Raw genomic sequence first — 15,233 nt, 5'->3', positions numbered from 1 at the left:
GGTTGTGACATCTCCTTTGTTGAAGTGGACACGTGTGGACCTGGTTAAGTACTGGTTTGGGGCTAACAGTGTCTGCAAGTGGCTAGTGAGTTAGTTTATGGTCAGGAAAGCCTTACCCAGGGGAAGCAGTGCACTGAGCCAGACGGCAGGAGGCCCATTTCTAGCCTCGAGTCTCTCCTACCTCACACTGCCTTCATCTCCCTGGACTGCAGCCTGTCCCTCATGCCCTCAGTGCTGCTTCCTCACCAAGAGGGCCAGAGATATTGCCTTTCTTGCCGTCTTCTCAGGCCCCTGGCAGCTTGTTGTAAAGAGGATGGGGTGTTGCTCAGTCAGTCCCAGGGTCGAGGGAAGCTTTCCCCTGCCACCTCTCCCGGCGGAGGGAAGGCACACAGGAGAAGCTCCTCAGGCTTCCCTGCCCTCCAGGCGGCACACTTGCTCCTGCCAGAGCCACCCGTGTGTCATCAGTGGCACTGGGTTTCCTACACGTCTGAGAGCCCAGAACGAGACCCGGTCTCTCTCTGGGTGGCTGTGAGTCGCTGCACACCCAGTGAGTGTCCTGGGCCTGCCTGTGAGGGACCCACAGCCCCCATATGGGCATCACTGCCCTCCACACCAGGCTGCCAGGGCAGTGACGATTCAGCTACAAATGGGAGAGTGAATTATTCTCTAACAGATTGGCTTTGAAAGGCTGAAATCCTCAATTTGAAGATGAAGATAAAAGTGGGTCCTTACTCTGAGAAGGCGTTTTCATCGCCCCTCTTGGCATGGTGCCATGATAGGTGGTCGTGTTGTATGTGAAGCCTGAGCTCTGCCGAATGGAAGGGCTGTCTGCAAGCGCAGTGCAGAAAACTGCAGGCTCTGGGGTGGGCTGGATCCGCTGTGGGGCTCGGCCTTCCCCTGCTGTGTGCGTGGGCAACACAGCAGGCTCTGTTGTCTGACCCCTCCTCTCTGCTTCTCACCCCTCGCTCACATAGGGAAGCAGTGGGACTTTCAGTTCCCTGAAGAAGCAGAAGCTGAGGGCAGAAAGCGACTTTGTGAAGTTTGACACCCCCTTCTTACCAAAGCCCCTGTTCTTCAGAAGAGCCAAGAGCAGCCCTGCCACCCACCCCCCAGGCTCAGCCGTCCAGGTGTGCACCCTCCCCAGAGTGACAAAGCACGTTTCACCACAAGGGCACAGATGGGCTTGAGCTGACAGTGCTTCCCATGCCAGGCCTGGAGTCCCACTGTGGCCCTCTGAGCCTGCCCACAGCAGACAGGTTCCGCAGCCAGGGTAGCATGAGGTCTGGGTGGTCTGGGACCCACCCTGAGGGATCGCAGTCAGAAAGGGGACTTTGAGGGACGGCTGATCCACACATTCTGCCTCCCAGGGCTTCCAGCTCAGGGTGTGCAGAAACCAGTTTTCTCGTGAAATGTCAGTGTTAATACGTAGGTGGTACAGGTCAGCAGCAGGAGGTCCACACTTCTAGAAATGTGGGTCAGAGCAGGAACTTGAGGAAGTGCTTCCTAACGTAGGCTGGATCCGCTTCCGGGAATGTGAGTAGGAAGAAGATCGTTGATTGTGGTGAACGGTTAGAATGTGCAGATAGCTTGGAGTCCTTGTGCACGAGAAGCTGGGAACTGTGTCCATTGTCCACTAAAGTGAGATTCCATTGTAGGCATCGTCTCATCGATGTCATGGTCTTCAAGCTAGAACTTCAGAACTCTCCAGCCAAAGACAGGGGGGTCTTGGCATTTTTCCTCATGGGTTCTCAGTGGTGAACTGTTTCTGGACAGTTCAGGCATCTTCACTGTTGCCTTTCTTCCCTGGATCGTAGAACCCTGTGGTGGTGATGAGGCTGTGACCGCAGCAGATGGGCCAAGAGTGCCAGCACCACTGACCCTGGGCTGGGGGAGGCGCGTGGGACACTGGGAAAGACAGAGGGCGGTCCTGGTGAAGCCGGACAGCAGGGTTGGTTTCAGTCTTGGCCGTGGTCCCTTTGGCCTCTCCCTATATGTGCCACTCAGTAAGCAGCAGTGTGGGCGACGTCCCCTCCAGGGCAGGTTCTCCAAAAAAACCTGACAGGGAAATTAAGTGCCTCTGTTGTACTTGCATTACTCCTTTTGTTCCTGTTATTTCTCTTCTGCAGCTAAACAAGACACCGTCCAGCTCCAAGAAAGTCACCTTCGGGCTGAACAGAAACATGACTGCAGGTAAGTGGGTTTTGCCGGCGGCAGGTTTCTCTGGAGCACAGCTGCGGCTCCTGGCGAGGCTCGCAGCCTGGTTCCACAGGCGCTGAGGAGAGAGGTGGGGTCCGAGCTCCTCACTGCCCATTTCTTTTTTTTTTTTGAGACAGAGTCTCACCGCTCTGTCAACCAGGCTGCAGTGCAGTGGCAAGATCTTGGCTCACTGCAACCTCCGTCCCCCGCCGGGTTCAAGCGATTCTCCTGCCTCAGCCTGCCAGGTAGCTGGAATCACAGGCGCATGCCATCACGCCCAGCTAATTTTTGTCTTTTTTCACCATGTCGGCCGGGCTGGTCTCAAACTCCTGACCTCAGGTGATCCGCCTGCCTCAGCCTCCTAAAGAGCTGGGATTACAGACATCAGCCACCGAGCCCACCCCTCACTGCCCATTTCTGAGTCAGAAGGAAGCACCTGTGTGTCCCTCGTCCTCAAAGGGCTGTGAGTGGGGTGCCAATGGTGAGCGGGCAGCCAGTTGCCTGGGACCTCTTAAGAGAGGCTACCCGGAGAGACGTGATCCAAAAAGCCGTTCTCCCAAGTGTCTTTCTAAATACTGAAAGCCGTCCCACAGAGAGGCCATTTGAGATTGTAGTGGTCCATCAGCTGTAGCTGTCTCTCTGAGAAACTTCGGAACAACTTGCTTCCTGGGGGACGGAGAAGGGTAACCCCTATCTTGATACTTTTCATATCGGTGCCATCCATTCGAGTTGCTTTTACAAAGGAAACCAAAGTTTTAAAAAGTATTATAGGCCAGGCGCAGTGGCTCATGCCCGTAATCCTAGCACTTTGGGACGCCAAGGTGGGCGGATCACGAGGTCAGGAGTTCCAGACCAGCCTGGCCAACATGGTGAAACCCCATCTCTACTAAAAATATAAAAATTAGCTGGGCGTCGTGGCAAGAGCCTGTAGTCCCAGCTACTCAAGAGGCTGAGGCAGGAGAATTGCTTGAACCCAGGAGACAGAGGTTGCAGTGAGCCGAGATCATGCCACTGCACTCCAGCCTGGGTGACAGACTGGGTGAGACTCCATCATCGCAAAAAAAAAAAAAAAGGTATTATAACGAGTTTAGGACCTGACTCTTGTTGGGAACTGCAAATAATTGTGTGTGTGTGTATGTGTGAGTGTGTGTACATGTGCCAGTATGTGTGTGTGTGCGTGTGCATGCACAAGTGTGAGCGTGTATGTTTAGGGAAAAGAGACTCTCAGAGAGCCTGAGGAGCTCACCTAGCCTTTACAACTGGATGAGCAGGACGAATCCTGCCCTCCACATAGCAGATTCGTCCCAGACTCAAATGCCTAGTTCACTCATTGTCCAAAACACCCCCACCCTCAATGTTCACCCTTCCAGGAGCCACCCTACCAGCAGCTCCGCTTGGTCTGTACAGGCGGCCTTGGGAGGGTGAGTTGAGGCAGGGGACATGGCCTCACTGCCCTCCTTCCCTCAGAAGGCTCCCAGGCCTGCTGTCTGCAGGGCCTTGAGATGGCCCTGCTTCGTCCTAGCAAATGGGCAGGGTTGGCACCCAGGCAGGACACTGTCCGAGCTGTTGGAGGGACAGCTGTTGGACCTGCTTAACATGGGGCCTTGCTCTCATTTGGGACAGAATTCAAGAAGACAGACAAGAGTATCTTGGTCAGTCCCACGGGCCCTTCCCGAGTGGCCTTCGACCCTGAGCAGAGGCCCCTCCACGGGGTGCTGAAGACCCCCGCCAGCTCACCGGCCAGCTCGCCCCTGGTGGCCAAGAAGCCCTTGACCGCCACACCGAGGAGACGGCCCAGGGCTGTGGATTTCTTCTGAGGGGCAGCAGAGTCCCTTGTAAAAGACTGCTTTTGTACAGAATACGCTATAAATTATACCTTTCCGAATGTGGGGCCTTTTTTATGGTTTTCTACGTTCCCCTAAGTTGTGTGCACGAGGTTCTGAACGTGCCCGCGGGCTGCTGCGTCCTGGCCCCTCTGTAGCGGCTGCGGGCGTCTTGGTTGAATCTTTTGCTACAAACCATGTTTGTGTTCGAGCTCTCCAGGATGTTACATTTTTGGGTAACCTCAGTGATTCCCGTTGGTGTGGGAAGTGAGACCCTCCCTGAAGCTGAGGAGAGCGCGTTGGTCGGAACTTTAAATCAGTCAGTGCTGTTGGTACATGAGAGGTGGAATTGCACTTCCTGTTGAGCTCCCAGTTCTGCGGAATTTGGTCCTCATTCCTGTATTTGCTGTACTAAGTTGGTTTCTGTTAGTCTGAACAATCTGTTTTCTTTTCAAAGCATGTGGGGCTTGATTGCCATGTTCTGTGGGTGTTCGGCAGGTTACCGATGGGAAGATTCTTGTCACAGAATCAGCAATACCATAGTTTTTCTACATGTGCTCAGCTGGGGGTGTGGACAGGTAGGGGTGAGGAAAGAAGAGGCTCTGTGTTCGGGGGGCTTTTTCTTCTCCTCCCCGCTACCCGGTTTCCCTCCCTGTTTTCCTACCTCTACGGCAAGCCCAAAGTGTCTTCTCGGGAGGCCAGCGCAGCCCCCAGCTCTTACCCAGGACCCCGCCCCGTGCTGAGCCCTCTGCTGAGGTCCTCGCGTGGAGCACACTCATTCCTCCAAGCCCTTGCGTCTCTCTCTCTCTCCGTCCACGTTCCAGCCGAGTCACTGCCTGACCGGCTCCAGGGCAGCTCCCCATCTTCCCTGGAGGCTGCCGTGCGTATCTGGAGCCTGCGCTCCCGCTCCGCGACCTTTCCTCTCAAACGCGGAAGCGAGCGCTTAAGAGTTTAGACAATTCTCCTGTAAATTCGTGACAAACACGGGCGGAAGGCACTCAGGCTTTCGTTGGGGAAACAGAAATGAGGCCTTCTTTTGAGCAGCGATTGCTCGATCTGTTTGAGAAAGCGTCTGACCTGGGCCTGAGAGCTGGAGAAGCTGCAGATTCAGAGTGAGCGGCTGCGGAGGAGAGCCGCCAAGGCTGCGCGCCTTCTCCATGCTCCCGCAGCTCCCGCAGCTCCCGCAGCTCCCGCCTGCGCAGCAAGAGGGCACGGGCGCACGGTTTGGGCTGGCATGCTGCTCTCCCAGCCAGCCGCGCTCTGCTCAGGCCTGGAGGTGAAAGCCGCCTGCCTCCCGTTATGCGCCCCATACAGGAGTCCTGGTTTTTCACCAAAAGCCGGCCAGTCCCCTTCACTGCTGCCTCCCAGCAGAGGGCCCCAGGTTCTCCAAGGTCCCAGCTATGGCTTTGGACAACGTGGCTTCAGTCCCTGGGGTTGCAGAGCTGCATTGGGTTTACCTCGGTCTCATTCGCTCACGGAGCCAAGGGCGGGTTTCACCTGGGAACATCAGACTGACTTGCTGGCGTCAAGAGCAGTTGACTCACTGATGAAGGCCCTGGTGAGAAGAAAGCACTCACTCTGTTCTTCGCCTACTCTGTAATCGTTTTGTCATGATGAGCCATGAAAAAATTAACTTGTGCTGTTAAATCGTCACTGTAATGAGGTCTTACGTACGACATACCTGTGGTGGCTGCATGGTTTAATAGCTGCATTGGATAGGATCCTCACGTCACATTCAGAACCAAAACTGACACAGTGAAACAATTAAGGTGAGCACATATTTTTAACTTTTCTTTTTTTTTTTTTTTTTTTTTTTTTTTTTTAGTTTCATTCCTCCTAGAATATTTTTCTAACAATTTTTATTTCAGCTTTAAAGATGGGTCATATAGCCAAAGGGGCCATATGATCCAACATTGCTGAGATGTCTTAAGACATTCTAAGGCAAAACTGGCACATTTGTTCTGCAGACTGTTGCAGGAATGTTTCTTCCTAGCATTTCTATATTATCTGTCCATTCTGAGGAGCCAGTGAATGCCCCATAAACGCACCTCCTGTCAAAACCACGCCTGAGAGGTCCGGGCTGGGAGTGACAGGGTGCTTGGATTCTGTTGGTCCTTCTCTCATTCTCCGAACTTACTCCTTTTTATGGGTAAGTCAACTAGGTTTACAGTCCCTTATTTTTAATGCCGAAGTTTTGACAGCAGGAAGAAAACAATTTTTTAAAAATTCTCATTACATAGACACACAAGAATATGTCACATAAAGAAAATGTGTTTAGAATACCAGTTTTCTATTTAAGCATGATATTTTCCTAAGTAAAATTGCCAAGTGGACTTGGAAGTCCAGAAAAGAAAATAATTTAAATTAATGCTGGTGATCTTAATAATATTTTGTAAAATGGTGCCTCCCCCTTCTCCATGGTCTGGTCAGTTTTGCACAGTTAGGCGTCTGACTTTACAAGTTTGTTGTTCTTTCTAATTTTGACTGAACTGAAAGCACAAAGAAGACTGCACAGAAAATCTGGAAACAGTTGCAAGTGTTGGGAGGACGATAAAATCGAGCTGTCTTTTAACTTTTGTATGTGTTTTCTCCGAATTTGCTGGACTGTGCTGGCAAGGGCTTTGTTTACGATCAAATTGTACTAGTGTCTGCAGGGTTTGTCAGTACTCGTCAAAGCCAAGTCCAATTAAAAAAAAAAAGTCTTTGCCCTCCAATTTGTGTTTGATGTTGACTTTCAGTATGCGCCAAAAACAGGCCTCTGGGAGCTGTTCCAGAGCAGCAGAGTTCGGAAGGTGTTGGTCGGGTTTGAAAACAAGACTCTGGGTACCATTCTCTTCATCACTATCTGCTGCTGCCAGAGTCGGTGGGGCACTGCTCGGCGGATCTTCTCTGAGTGCTTGAAGAAGGCCTGACTGCACACACATGCTCATCATTGTGTCTAAAACATCACCCACAGGCCTGCGCTTGTGACGAGGAGTGGAGAAGTGCCAGTGTCCTGGGTGGAGATCCCCCACTGCAGCCCGGAAACTGAGGCGGGCACAGGGGGCTACAGCCAGGGCGAGGCGGGCACAGGGGGGCTGCAGCCAGGGTGAGGTGGGCACAGGGGGGCTGCAGCTAGGGTGAGGTGGGCACGGGTGACTGCAGCTAGGGTGATGCGGGCATAGGGGGCTGCAGTTAGGGTGAGGCGGGCACGGGGGGGCTGGTACCCAGCACACAGCCTGTTCTGGGTGTTGGCAGTGGGTGTGGTCAGTATCGGGCAAGCAGAGTACAGGCATGGTGCAGTCTTTATAGGCACACGTTCCCTGAAACAACTTTTCCACCTGTACTTTGGATCCCAGACAAGTCCACACACTGAACAAGCAAGCAAACAAAAACAACCCCTGGGCCGGGCGCGGCAGCTCACGCCAGTAATCTCAGCACTTTGGGAGGCCTAGGTGGGCAAGTCGCTTGAGTCCAAGAGTTTGAGACCAGCCTGGGTGACATGGCAAAACCCTGTCTCTACATTTAAAAAAAAATACAGGCCGGGCGTGGTGGCTCACGCCTGTAATCCCAGCACTTTGGGAGGCCGAGGTGGGCGGATCACAAGGTCAGGAGATCGAGACCATGGTGAAACCCCGTCTCTACTAAGAATAGAAAAAATTAGCCGGGCGCAGGGGCGGGCGCCTGTGGTCCCAGCTACTCGGGAGGCTGAGGCAGGAGAATGGCGTGAACCCGGGAGGCGGAGCTTGCAGTGAGCCGAGATTGCGCAACTGAACTCCAGCCTGGGCGACAGGGCGAGACTCCGTCTCAAAAAAAAAAAAAAAAAATACAAATAACCAGGCGTGGTGGCGTGCACCTATAGTCCCCGCTACTTAGGGGGCTGAGGCAGGAGGATTGCTTGACCCTGGGAGGTCAAGGCTTCAGTGAGCTATGATTATACCACTGCACTCCAGCCTGGGTGACAAAATGAGACCCTGTCTTTAAAAAAGAAAAAAGAAAAAAACCCTAGGGAAAGAAGGAAATCTGTTGTATTATTAAAAATGTCCAGTTTTCAACAAAGTTAAGACATTCAGGGAAACAAAAGAGTGTCACATACACAAGGAGCAGCAGAGAGGCAATAGACACTGGCTTGGAGGGTGCCCAGGCACCGGTCTTAGCAGACGGACTTACAAGGAGCAGAGGCAATAGACACTGGCTTGGAGGGCGCCCGGGTGCCGGTCTTAGCAGACTTACAAGGAGCAGAAAGGCAATAGACACTGGCTTGGAGGGTGCCCAGGTGCCAATCTTAGTAGACAAACTTCAAACAGCCATTATTAATATGTTCACATCACTGAAGGAAATCATATTTAAAGAAATACAAGATGGGGTCGGGCGCGGTGGCTCACGCCTGTAATCCCTGCACTTTGGGAGGACAAGGCAGGTGGATCACTTGAGGTCAGGAGTTCAACACCAGCCTGGCCAACATGATGAAACCCCGTCTCTACTAAAAATACAAAAATTGGCCGGGCACGGTGGCTCAAGCCTGTAATCCCAGCACTTTGGGAGGCCGAGACGGGTGGATCACGAGGTCAGGAGATCGAGACCATCCTGGCTAACACGGTGAAACCCCGTCTCTACTAAGAAATACAAAAAACTAGCCGGGCGAGGTGGCGGGCGCCTGTAGTCCCAGCTACTCGGGAGGCTGAGGCCGGAGAATGGTGTGAACCCGGGAGGCAGAGCTTGCAGTGAGCTGAGATCCGGCCACTGCACTCCAGCCTGGGCTACAGAGTGAGACTCTGTCTCAAAAAAATAAATAAATAAATAAATAATAAATAAAATAAAAATACAAAAATTAGCCAGGGAGGCTGAGGCAGGAAAATCACGTGAACCTGGGAGGCAGAGGTTACAGTGAGCTGAGATTGCACCACTGCATTCCAGCCTGGGCAACAAGAGCGAAACTCCCGTCTCAAAAATAAAAATAAATGAAAGATAATATGATGACAGTGTCTCATCAAATAATACCAATAGGTATTTTTAAAAAGAACCAAATAGAGATATAGATGTTAAAAAGCACAGTAAGAGAAACCAAAACTTCACTAGACTTGAGTCCCTCTAGTGAAGTTTTTATTTCAGTTACTGTACATTTGAGGGAGTAGAAGAAAGAATCAGCAAACTTGTAGATTAATAGAAATTATGTGCTTTGAAAAAAAAAAAATTTTTCTTGATGAACAGAGCCTCAGAAATGCAGGATCGCCAAATGCCCCAGCGCGCACACTGCAGGAGAAAAAATACTCAATGGCCAAAAACTTGCCAGCTTTAAGTTTATCTTCCTTGGAGCGTGTGGAGTTTCTTAGATGTGTACACTGATCAAAAACGGCACACATCTAAGTAACTCCACACCCTCCAACACCCAAACACAGCTGAAATGATGACACCCAAAATGTTGAAAGACAAAACCTCAAAGCAGCCAGAGAAGAAGGACTCATCATCACACACAAGAGAACCCCAGTAAGATTAAGATTTTTTTTAAACCTGATTCAAGTATTTTTTCTGACTTCGCATCAGAAAAAAAAAAAAAAGGCCGGGCGCGGTGGCTCAAGCCTGTAATCCCAGCACTTTGGGAGGCCGAGACGGGCGGATCACGAGGTCAGGGGATCAAAACCATCCTGGCTAACACGGTGAAACCCCGTCTCTATTTAAGAAATACAAAAAACTAGCCGGGCGAGGTGGCGGGCGCCTGTAGTCCCAGCTACTCGGGAGGCTGAGGCCGGAGAATGGCGTGAACCTGGGAGGCGGAGCTTGCAGTGAGCTGAGATCCGGCCACTGCACTCCAGCCTGGGAGACAGAGCGAGACTCCGTCTCAAAAAAAAAAAGGCTGAAGGCGGGGATGAGATACTCAAAATGCTGAAAGAAAAAAGCCAAGAACCTTTCTTAAATTGAAGTGAAATTCACATAACTTTTTTTAAATTTATTTTCTGAGACAGCCTTTGTCACGCAGGCTGGAGTGAGGTGGTATGATCTCGGCTTACTGCAACTTCCACCTCCCAGGTTCAAGCAATTCTCGTGCCTTGGCCTCCCAAGAAGCTGAGATTGCAGGCATGTGCCACTACGCCCAGCTAATTTTTGTATTTTTAGTAGAGACTGGGTTTTGCCATGTTGGCCAGGCTGGTCTCGAACTCCTGGCCTCAAGTGATCTGCCCGCCTCAGCCTCCCAAAGTGCTGGGGTTACAGGCGTGAGCTGCCATGCCCAGTGGCATAATCATTGTTTAAAGTGTACAGTTTAGTGGCATTTAGTGTTGGGAAAAGGGCCTGTAGGGTTCCTATATAAACTGGCCATAAAAATATGGGACAATAAGTTGTGGAAAGCCACAAGAGGCCTCTGAGGAGGAAAGCCTCCTAGTTGCCATCATGTTCCCATGCTCAGAGCGAGACCCGCTCTCTCTCTCTCTTTTTTTTTTTTTTTTTTTTTTTTTTTTTTTTTTTTTTAGACGGAGTCTTGCTCTGTCACCCAGGCTGGAGTGCAGTGGCTGGATCTCAGCTCACTGCAAGCTCCTCCTCCCGGGTTCACGCCATTCTCCTGCCTCAGCCTCCCAAGTAACTGGGACTACAGGCGCCCGCCACCTCGCCCAGCTAGTTTTTTGTATTTTTTAGTAGAGACGGGGTTTCACCGTGTTAGCCAGGATGGTCTCGATCTCCTGACCTCATGATCCGCCCGTCTCGGCCTCCCAAAGTGCTGGGATTACAGGCTTGAGCCACCGCGCCCGGCCGCGAGACCCGCTCTCTTATCTGTAAACACGGTGTTCAAGGAGAAAGCGCTGGAATGTGGACAGACGTGCAGGCTCCTGGTTAAGCCGAGCCGCTCCCACTAGCTACTCTCTGATAAGTTAAAGATACGCTGTTTGAGCACAAAGGAGATTCCTTTAAACCACTATTGCTATAGATTACGCCTGTGACATACCGTTTCGCCCTGAACATCTGCTTCTTAGATCTAAGTGATTGTACTCAATAAATAGCATGGACACCAGAGCTCGGTGCCTTTCACAGCCTCCATTTTGCAACTGGCCCCCTGGCTCCCACCTTTATGAACTCTTAACCTGTCTTTTCTCATTCTTTTGTTGCCACTGGACTTCAGGTACCCTACGGGTGGTCTTGAGGCTGGTCCCCAACATTTAGTATATTCACAGTGTTGTGAGACCACACCTCCATCTACGGCAGGCATTTCATCACCCCAAGAGAAGGCCTGCACTTACTGAGCAGTCAGCCCTGCTCCCCTTCCCGCCAGCACCTGGCAGCCAGCACTTTGTGTTTCTAAATATTTCAGGAGTGTGGACTCGTGCTCTGTGTGGATTAATGTTTGGCCAAACACGCCCCTGCCCTCCCGGTGTAAGGATGTCCCTCAGGTTCCTGAGAGACCGGGCTGACAGAGGATGTGCATGTTTCGTTTTAGAAGGTCCCGTTCCCGGCCAAGTGCGGTGGCTCACGCCTGTCATCCCAGCACTTTGGGAGGCCGAGGCGAGCAGATCACAAGATCAGGAGATCGAGACCATCCTGGCCAACATGTTGAAACCCGTCTCTACTAAAAATACAAAAATTAGCTGGCCGTGGTGGCACGTGCCTATAGCCCCAGCTACTCAGGAGGCTGAGGTGGGAGGATCACTTGAGCCCAGGAGGTTAAGGCTGCAGCGAGCCATGACTGCACCACTGCACTCCAGCCTGGGCGACAGAGCGAGACCCTGTCTCAAAGGAAAAAATTTTAAAAATTTATGGACAACATGGCATTGTCCTCAAACACTCCAGCCTGCATTACCAGGTGACATTCCTCTCTGTAACTACATCACCACGGTTATAGGAAACCAACTTAGATCAAGGAGATCGTCACACAAGTTCATGTTCAAATTTCCCCCTAGTTGTTCTCAAAACATTTTTCCTCACCAGGAAATAACCAAGGATGTGCAGTGATTCTTGTCTAAAGCTTCTCTTCCAGAGCGTCTGCCCCTCATTTCTTCTAATATTGTATTCTTGAAAAGTGTGTCTCACTTTGACCCCACAGCCCAGTGGGTTACCTCTGATGGCACTGGGGATGGTCTAGCAGGGTTGTGGCCTGTCCACTCTGTCACAGGGACCCCTGTGTGGGAAGTCCTGGATATCCGACGCCCCTGACAGGCGCTCAGCCAGGTGATTGACAGCCTGGTTGCTATGACAACTCCAACCTCAGCTTTCCAGCTTTCTCTGGGAAGGGATAACCCCCCGGCCCAGCCTCAGGACCCAAATCCAGAGCTCACAGGCTGGTTCCCCTGACTGGGGCCTAGTGCAGCTCAGGGCAGCACACGGGCTGGCGTCTTCCTGTGTGTCCAGGCGGGCAGCCTGAGGCGGCCTGTTCTCACCCAGCCAGGGTGCTGAGCTGGCACCGTGGGGACACAGCAGACTCCAAGAAGACATCGTCTTCTCCCCAGAGCTCCTGCTTCTTCACAAGCGCACACTGTCATCTAACTTTAGTCTCTACGCTGTGGATCTACCTAGGACCCCAGAGATCAACAAATTCCAGGGTTAGCACAGCAGGCAGCAGACACATGGCTGGTTTGTGCAGCGCCTGAGAATAAATTATTATTGTACCACCTCCCCAGCTCCATACCCCTTTTCTACAAATGACACATGAGCCAAGCCAAAGTTTTGTTTAAAAACATGACGCTGACTGCAGAAACATGACTGGATTTAGGTTTGTTTTCCGAGCCTACAAAGCCTGCAGGAACCAGGACATTGCTGCTGCCTCTGAATGTTCCATTCCTGCTTTGAAGTTCCCAGGGAGTCTGGAAAGGAGGGGCTGCCTGCAAAGCTGGAGAACGCCCACCCCCCGTGCCCCGACCAGCACGCACGTGCACACTCACATGCGTCAGCTGCAGCCGGCCAGGCGCAGTGGCTCCTCCTGCAATCCCAGCACTCTGGGAGGCTGAGGAGGGCGGATCGCTTGAGCTCAGAAGTTCTAGACCAGCCTGGGCAACATGGTGAAACCCCTACTCTACCAAAAATAACAAAAAATTAGCTGGGCGTGGTGGTGCGCACCTGTAGTCCCAGCTCCTCGGGAAGCTAAGGCGGGAGGATTGCTTGAGCCCAGCAGGCAGAGGTTGCAGTGAGCCAAGATCACACCACTACACTCCAGCCTGGGTGACAGACCAAGACCCTATCTCATAAAATAAAAAATAAAACCCCAAAAATGCACAAACAGCTGCAGCCAGGTGAGGGCCCCATCCTCGGACGCACCCACACACTGACTCACTGAAGGTGGGTGAAGATCAAGGAGTCCCAGGTACTCCTTTGATAAACATGCTTGGCACCCCCACTGAGTGCCCAGGCAATGCCAGGCACTGGGATACAGGCCAGAAAGATAACAGGGACTGCTTGGAGTCCAGGGACCAGAGAGGAGATGAGATGGAGGAACCCGCAACACCATGCAAGCCACAGCTGTCATTTTCGATTTCCTTGCACACTTTTTGTTTTGTTTTTGAGACTGAGTCTTGCTCTGTTGCCAGGCTGGAGTGCAGTGGTGCGATCTCGGCTCACTGCAACCTCTGCCTCCCAGGTTCCAGCGATCCCCCTGCCTCAGCCTCCTGAGTAGCTGGGATTACAGGTGCCCGCCACCACACCCGGCTAATTTTTGTATGTGTGTTTTAGTAGAGACGGGGTTTCACCATGTTGGCCAAGATAGTCTCGATCTCCTGACCTCGTGATGCACCCGCCTTGGCTTCCCAAAGTGCTAGGATTACAGGCGTGAGCCACTGCACCCAGCTGTAGACACGTTTTTTTTAAAAGAGAAAAAGAGGCCGGGCGCGGTGGCTCAAGCCTGTAATCCCAGCACTTTGGGAGGCCGAGACGGGCGGATCATGAGGTCAGGAGATCGAGACCATCCTGGCTAATATGGTGAAACCCCATCTCTACTAAAAAATACAAAAAACTAGCCGGGCGAGGTGGCGGGCACCTGTAGTCCCAGCTACTCGGGAGGCTAAGGCAGGAGAATGGCGTAAACCTGGGAGGCTGAGCTTGCAGTGAGCCGAGATCCGGCCACTGCACTCCAGCTTGGGCGACAGAGCGAGATTCCGTCTCAAAAAAAAGAAAAAACTGTCAGTCTTTTAAAATAATTTCCAAAATATAATTTCAACATGTAATTAATATGAAAAAGTATTGAGATATTTTTCAGGCTTTTGTTCTGTAGTAAGTTTCCAAAACCAGGCGTGTATGCTGATGGCCCACGTCGCCTGGCACTCTGGAGTCCCATGTGGTTGCAGCTATGATATTAGCCATGGCAATTCTACAGCTGAGAGGAAGTATGTCCAGAGAACAAGTTGGGGTGGGGATCTCAGTAGAGGGAACTGCACCTGAGTGAGGCACAGAGGAGGGAACAGCCAGTGCAGCCAGGGTGCAGGTGGGCCAGCCAGGGAGGGCTGTGGGGGCCGTGGGGAGGGTTTGGGCTTTGTCCTGTGCACACTTCAGGAGCCACTGGAGGGCACCCACCAGGCAGCAGGGGCAGGAAGGGTCAGAGGCCAAGACCGACCAGAGGCGGGAGGGCAGCGGGCCCAGGGCCCACACCTGAGCTCAGCGGGCAGGAGTGGAGGAGGACGGGCTTCTGGTTGATGTGGGGAGGGCCCAGGGAGAATGGGGAAAAGAACACAGGGAGGCTTCCAGAGTGTGTCGGCCTCTCTCCACCTCGTTTTCTGACCCACGTCATCTCCAAGGGCACATTTTCCTTCTGAGAAGAGCTGGGAAGCCAGTCAGGACCTCTGTCCTCACCTCCACTAACTTGGCCCTTGCAGGCGTCCCAGGCTTCCAGGGCCAGCCCCCTGGGGTTTGGCACACTGCAGCCTCTGACTTTCTCTCCACTGCTTCTTCAGAGCACACGCCAGAAGAGACATTGCCTCCACGGCCAGCACGCCGCCGCTGCCCAGCAGGCAGCTGTCTCAGGAGGACAGGCCCGGCTGCAGGAAAGGGCAGCCCCGGGTTTCTGGTGGGGGCTGAGGCAGGGAGGCCAGCCCTACCTGGGTGCTGGAGGTAGCATTGACTGGGGGTGTGGGGGGGTCCGCAGACGGCAGCTGAAGCCCCTTCTCTGCAGATTATGCTGCTGCAATTCCCTTTTAGGCAGTAGAGTCTGGGTGGAGAGAACGGTGAGTCACCTGCGTCTTGTTGTGATTCAGTCCCTGTGTTTTCCCCGAGGGCCCTGTGCAGGCGTTTTGTTCCTAGGACTCGGTGCCTTTCTGAACCCAGTCT

At 52.5% G+C, this 15,233-nt stretch overlaps 1 protein-coding gene across 1 annotated transcript in view; it reads left to right on the top strand.

Moving 5' to 3' along the window:
- Positions 1–6,733, top strand: part of RRP1B (ribosomal RNA processing 1B) — a 38,992-nt gene extending 32,259 nt beyond the window's left edge. Inside the window, exons 14-16 of the mRNA XM_005548578.4 lie at positions 975–1,127; positions 2,127–2,190; positions 3,820–6,733. Coding sequence (XP_005548635.3) covers positions 975–1,127; positions 2,127–2,190; positions 3,820–4,013 — 411 coding nt within the window. The 3' untranslated portion in view covers positions 4,014–6,733. The remainder of the gene's footprint in view (positions 1–974; positions 1,128–2,126; positions 2,191–3,819) is intronic.
- Positions 6,734–15,233: the final 8,500 nt, after the last annotated feature.

Source organism: Macaca fascicularis, chromosome 3 (assembly GCF_037993035.2).
Source record: "Macaca fascicularis isolate 582-1 chromosome 3, T2T-MFA8v1.1".
NCBI lineage: Eukaryota > Metazoa > Chordata > Mammalia > Primates > Cercopithecidae > Macaca > Macaca fascicularis.
The sequence above is the reverse complement of the archived record's forward strand: the minus strand, read 5'-3'. Positions and strand labels throughout refer to the sequence as shown.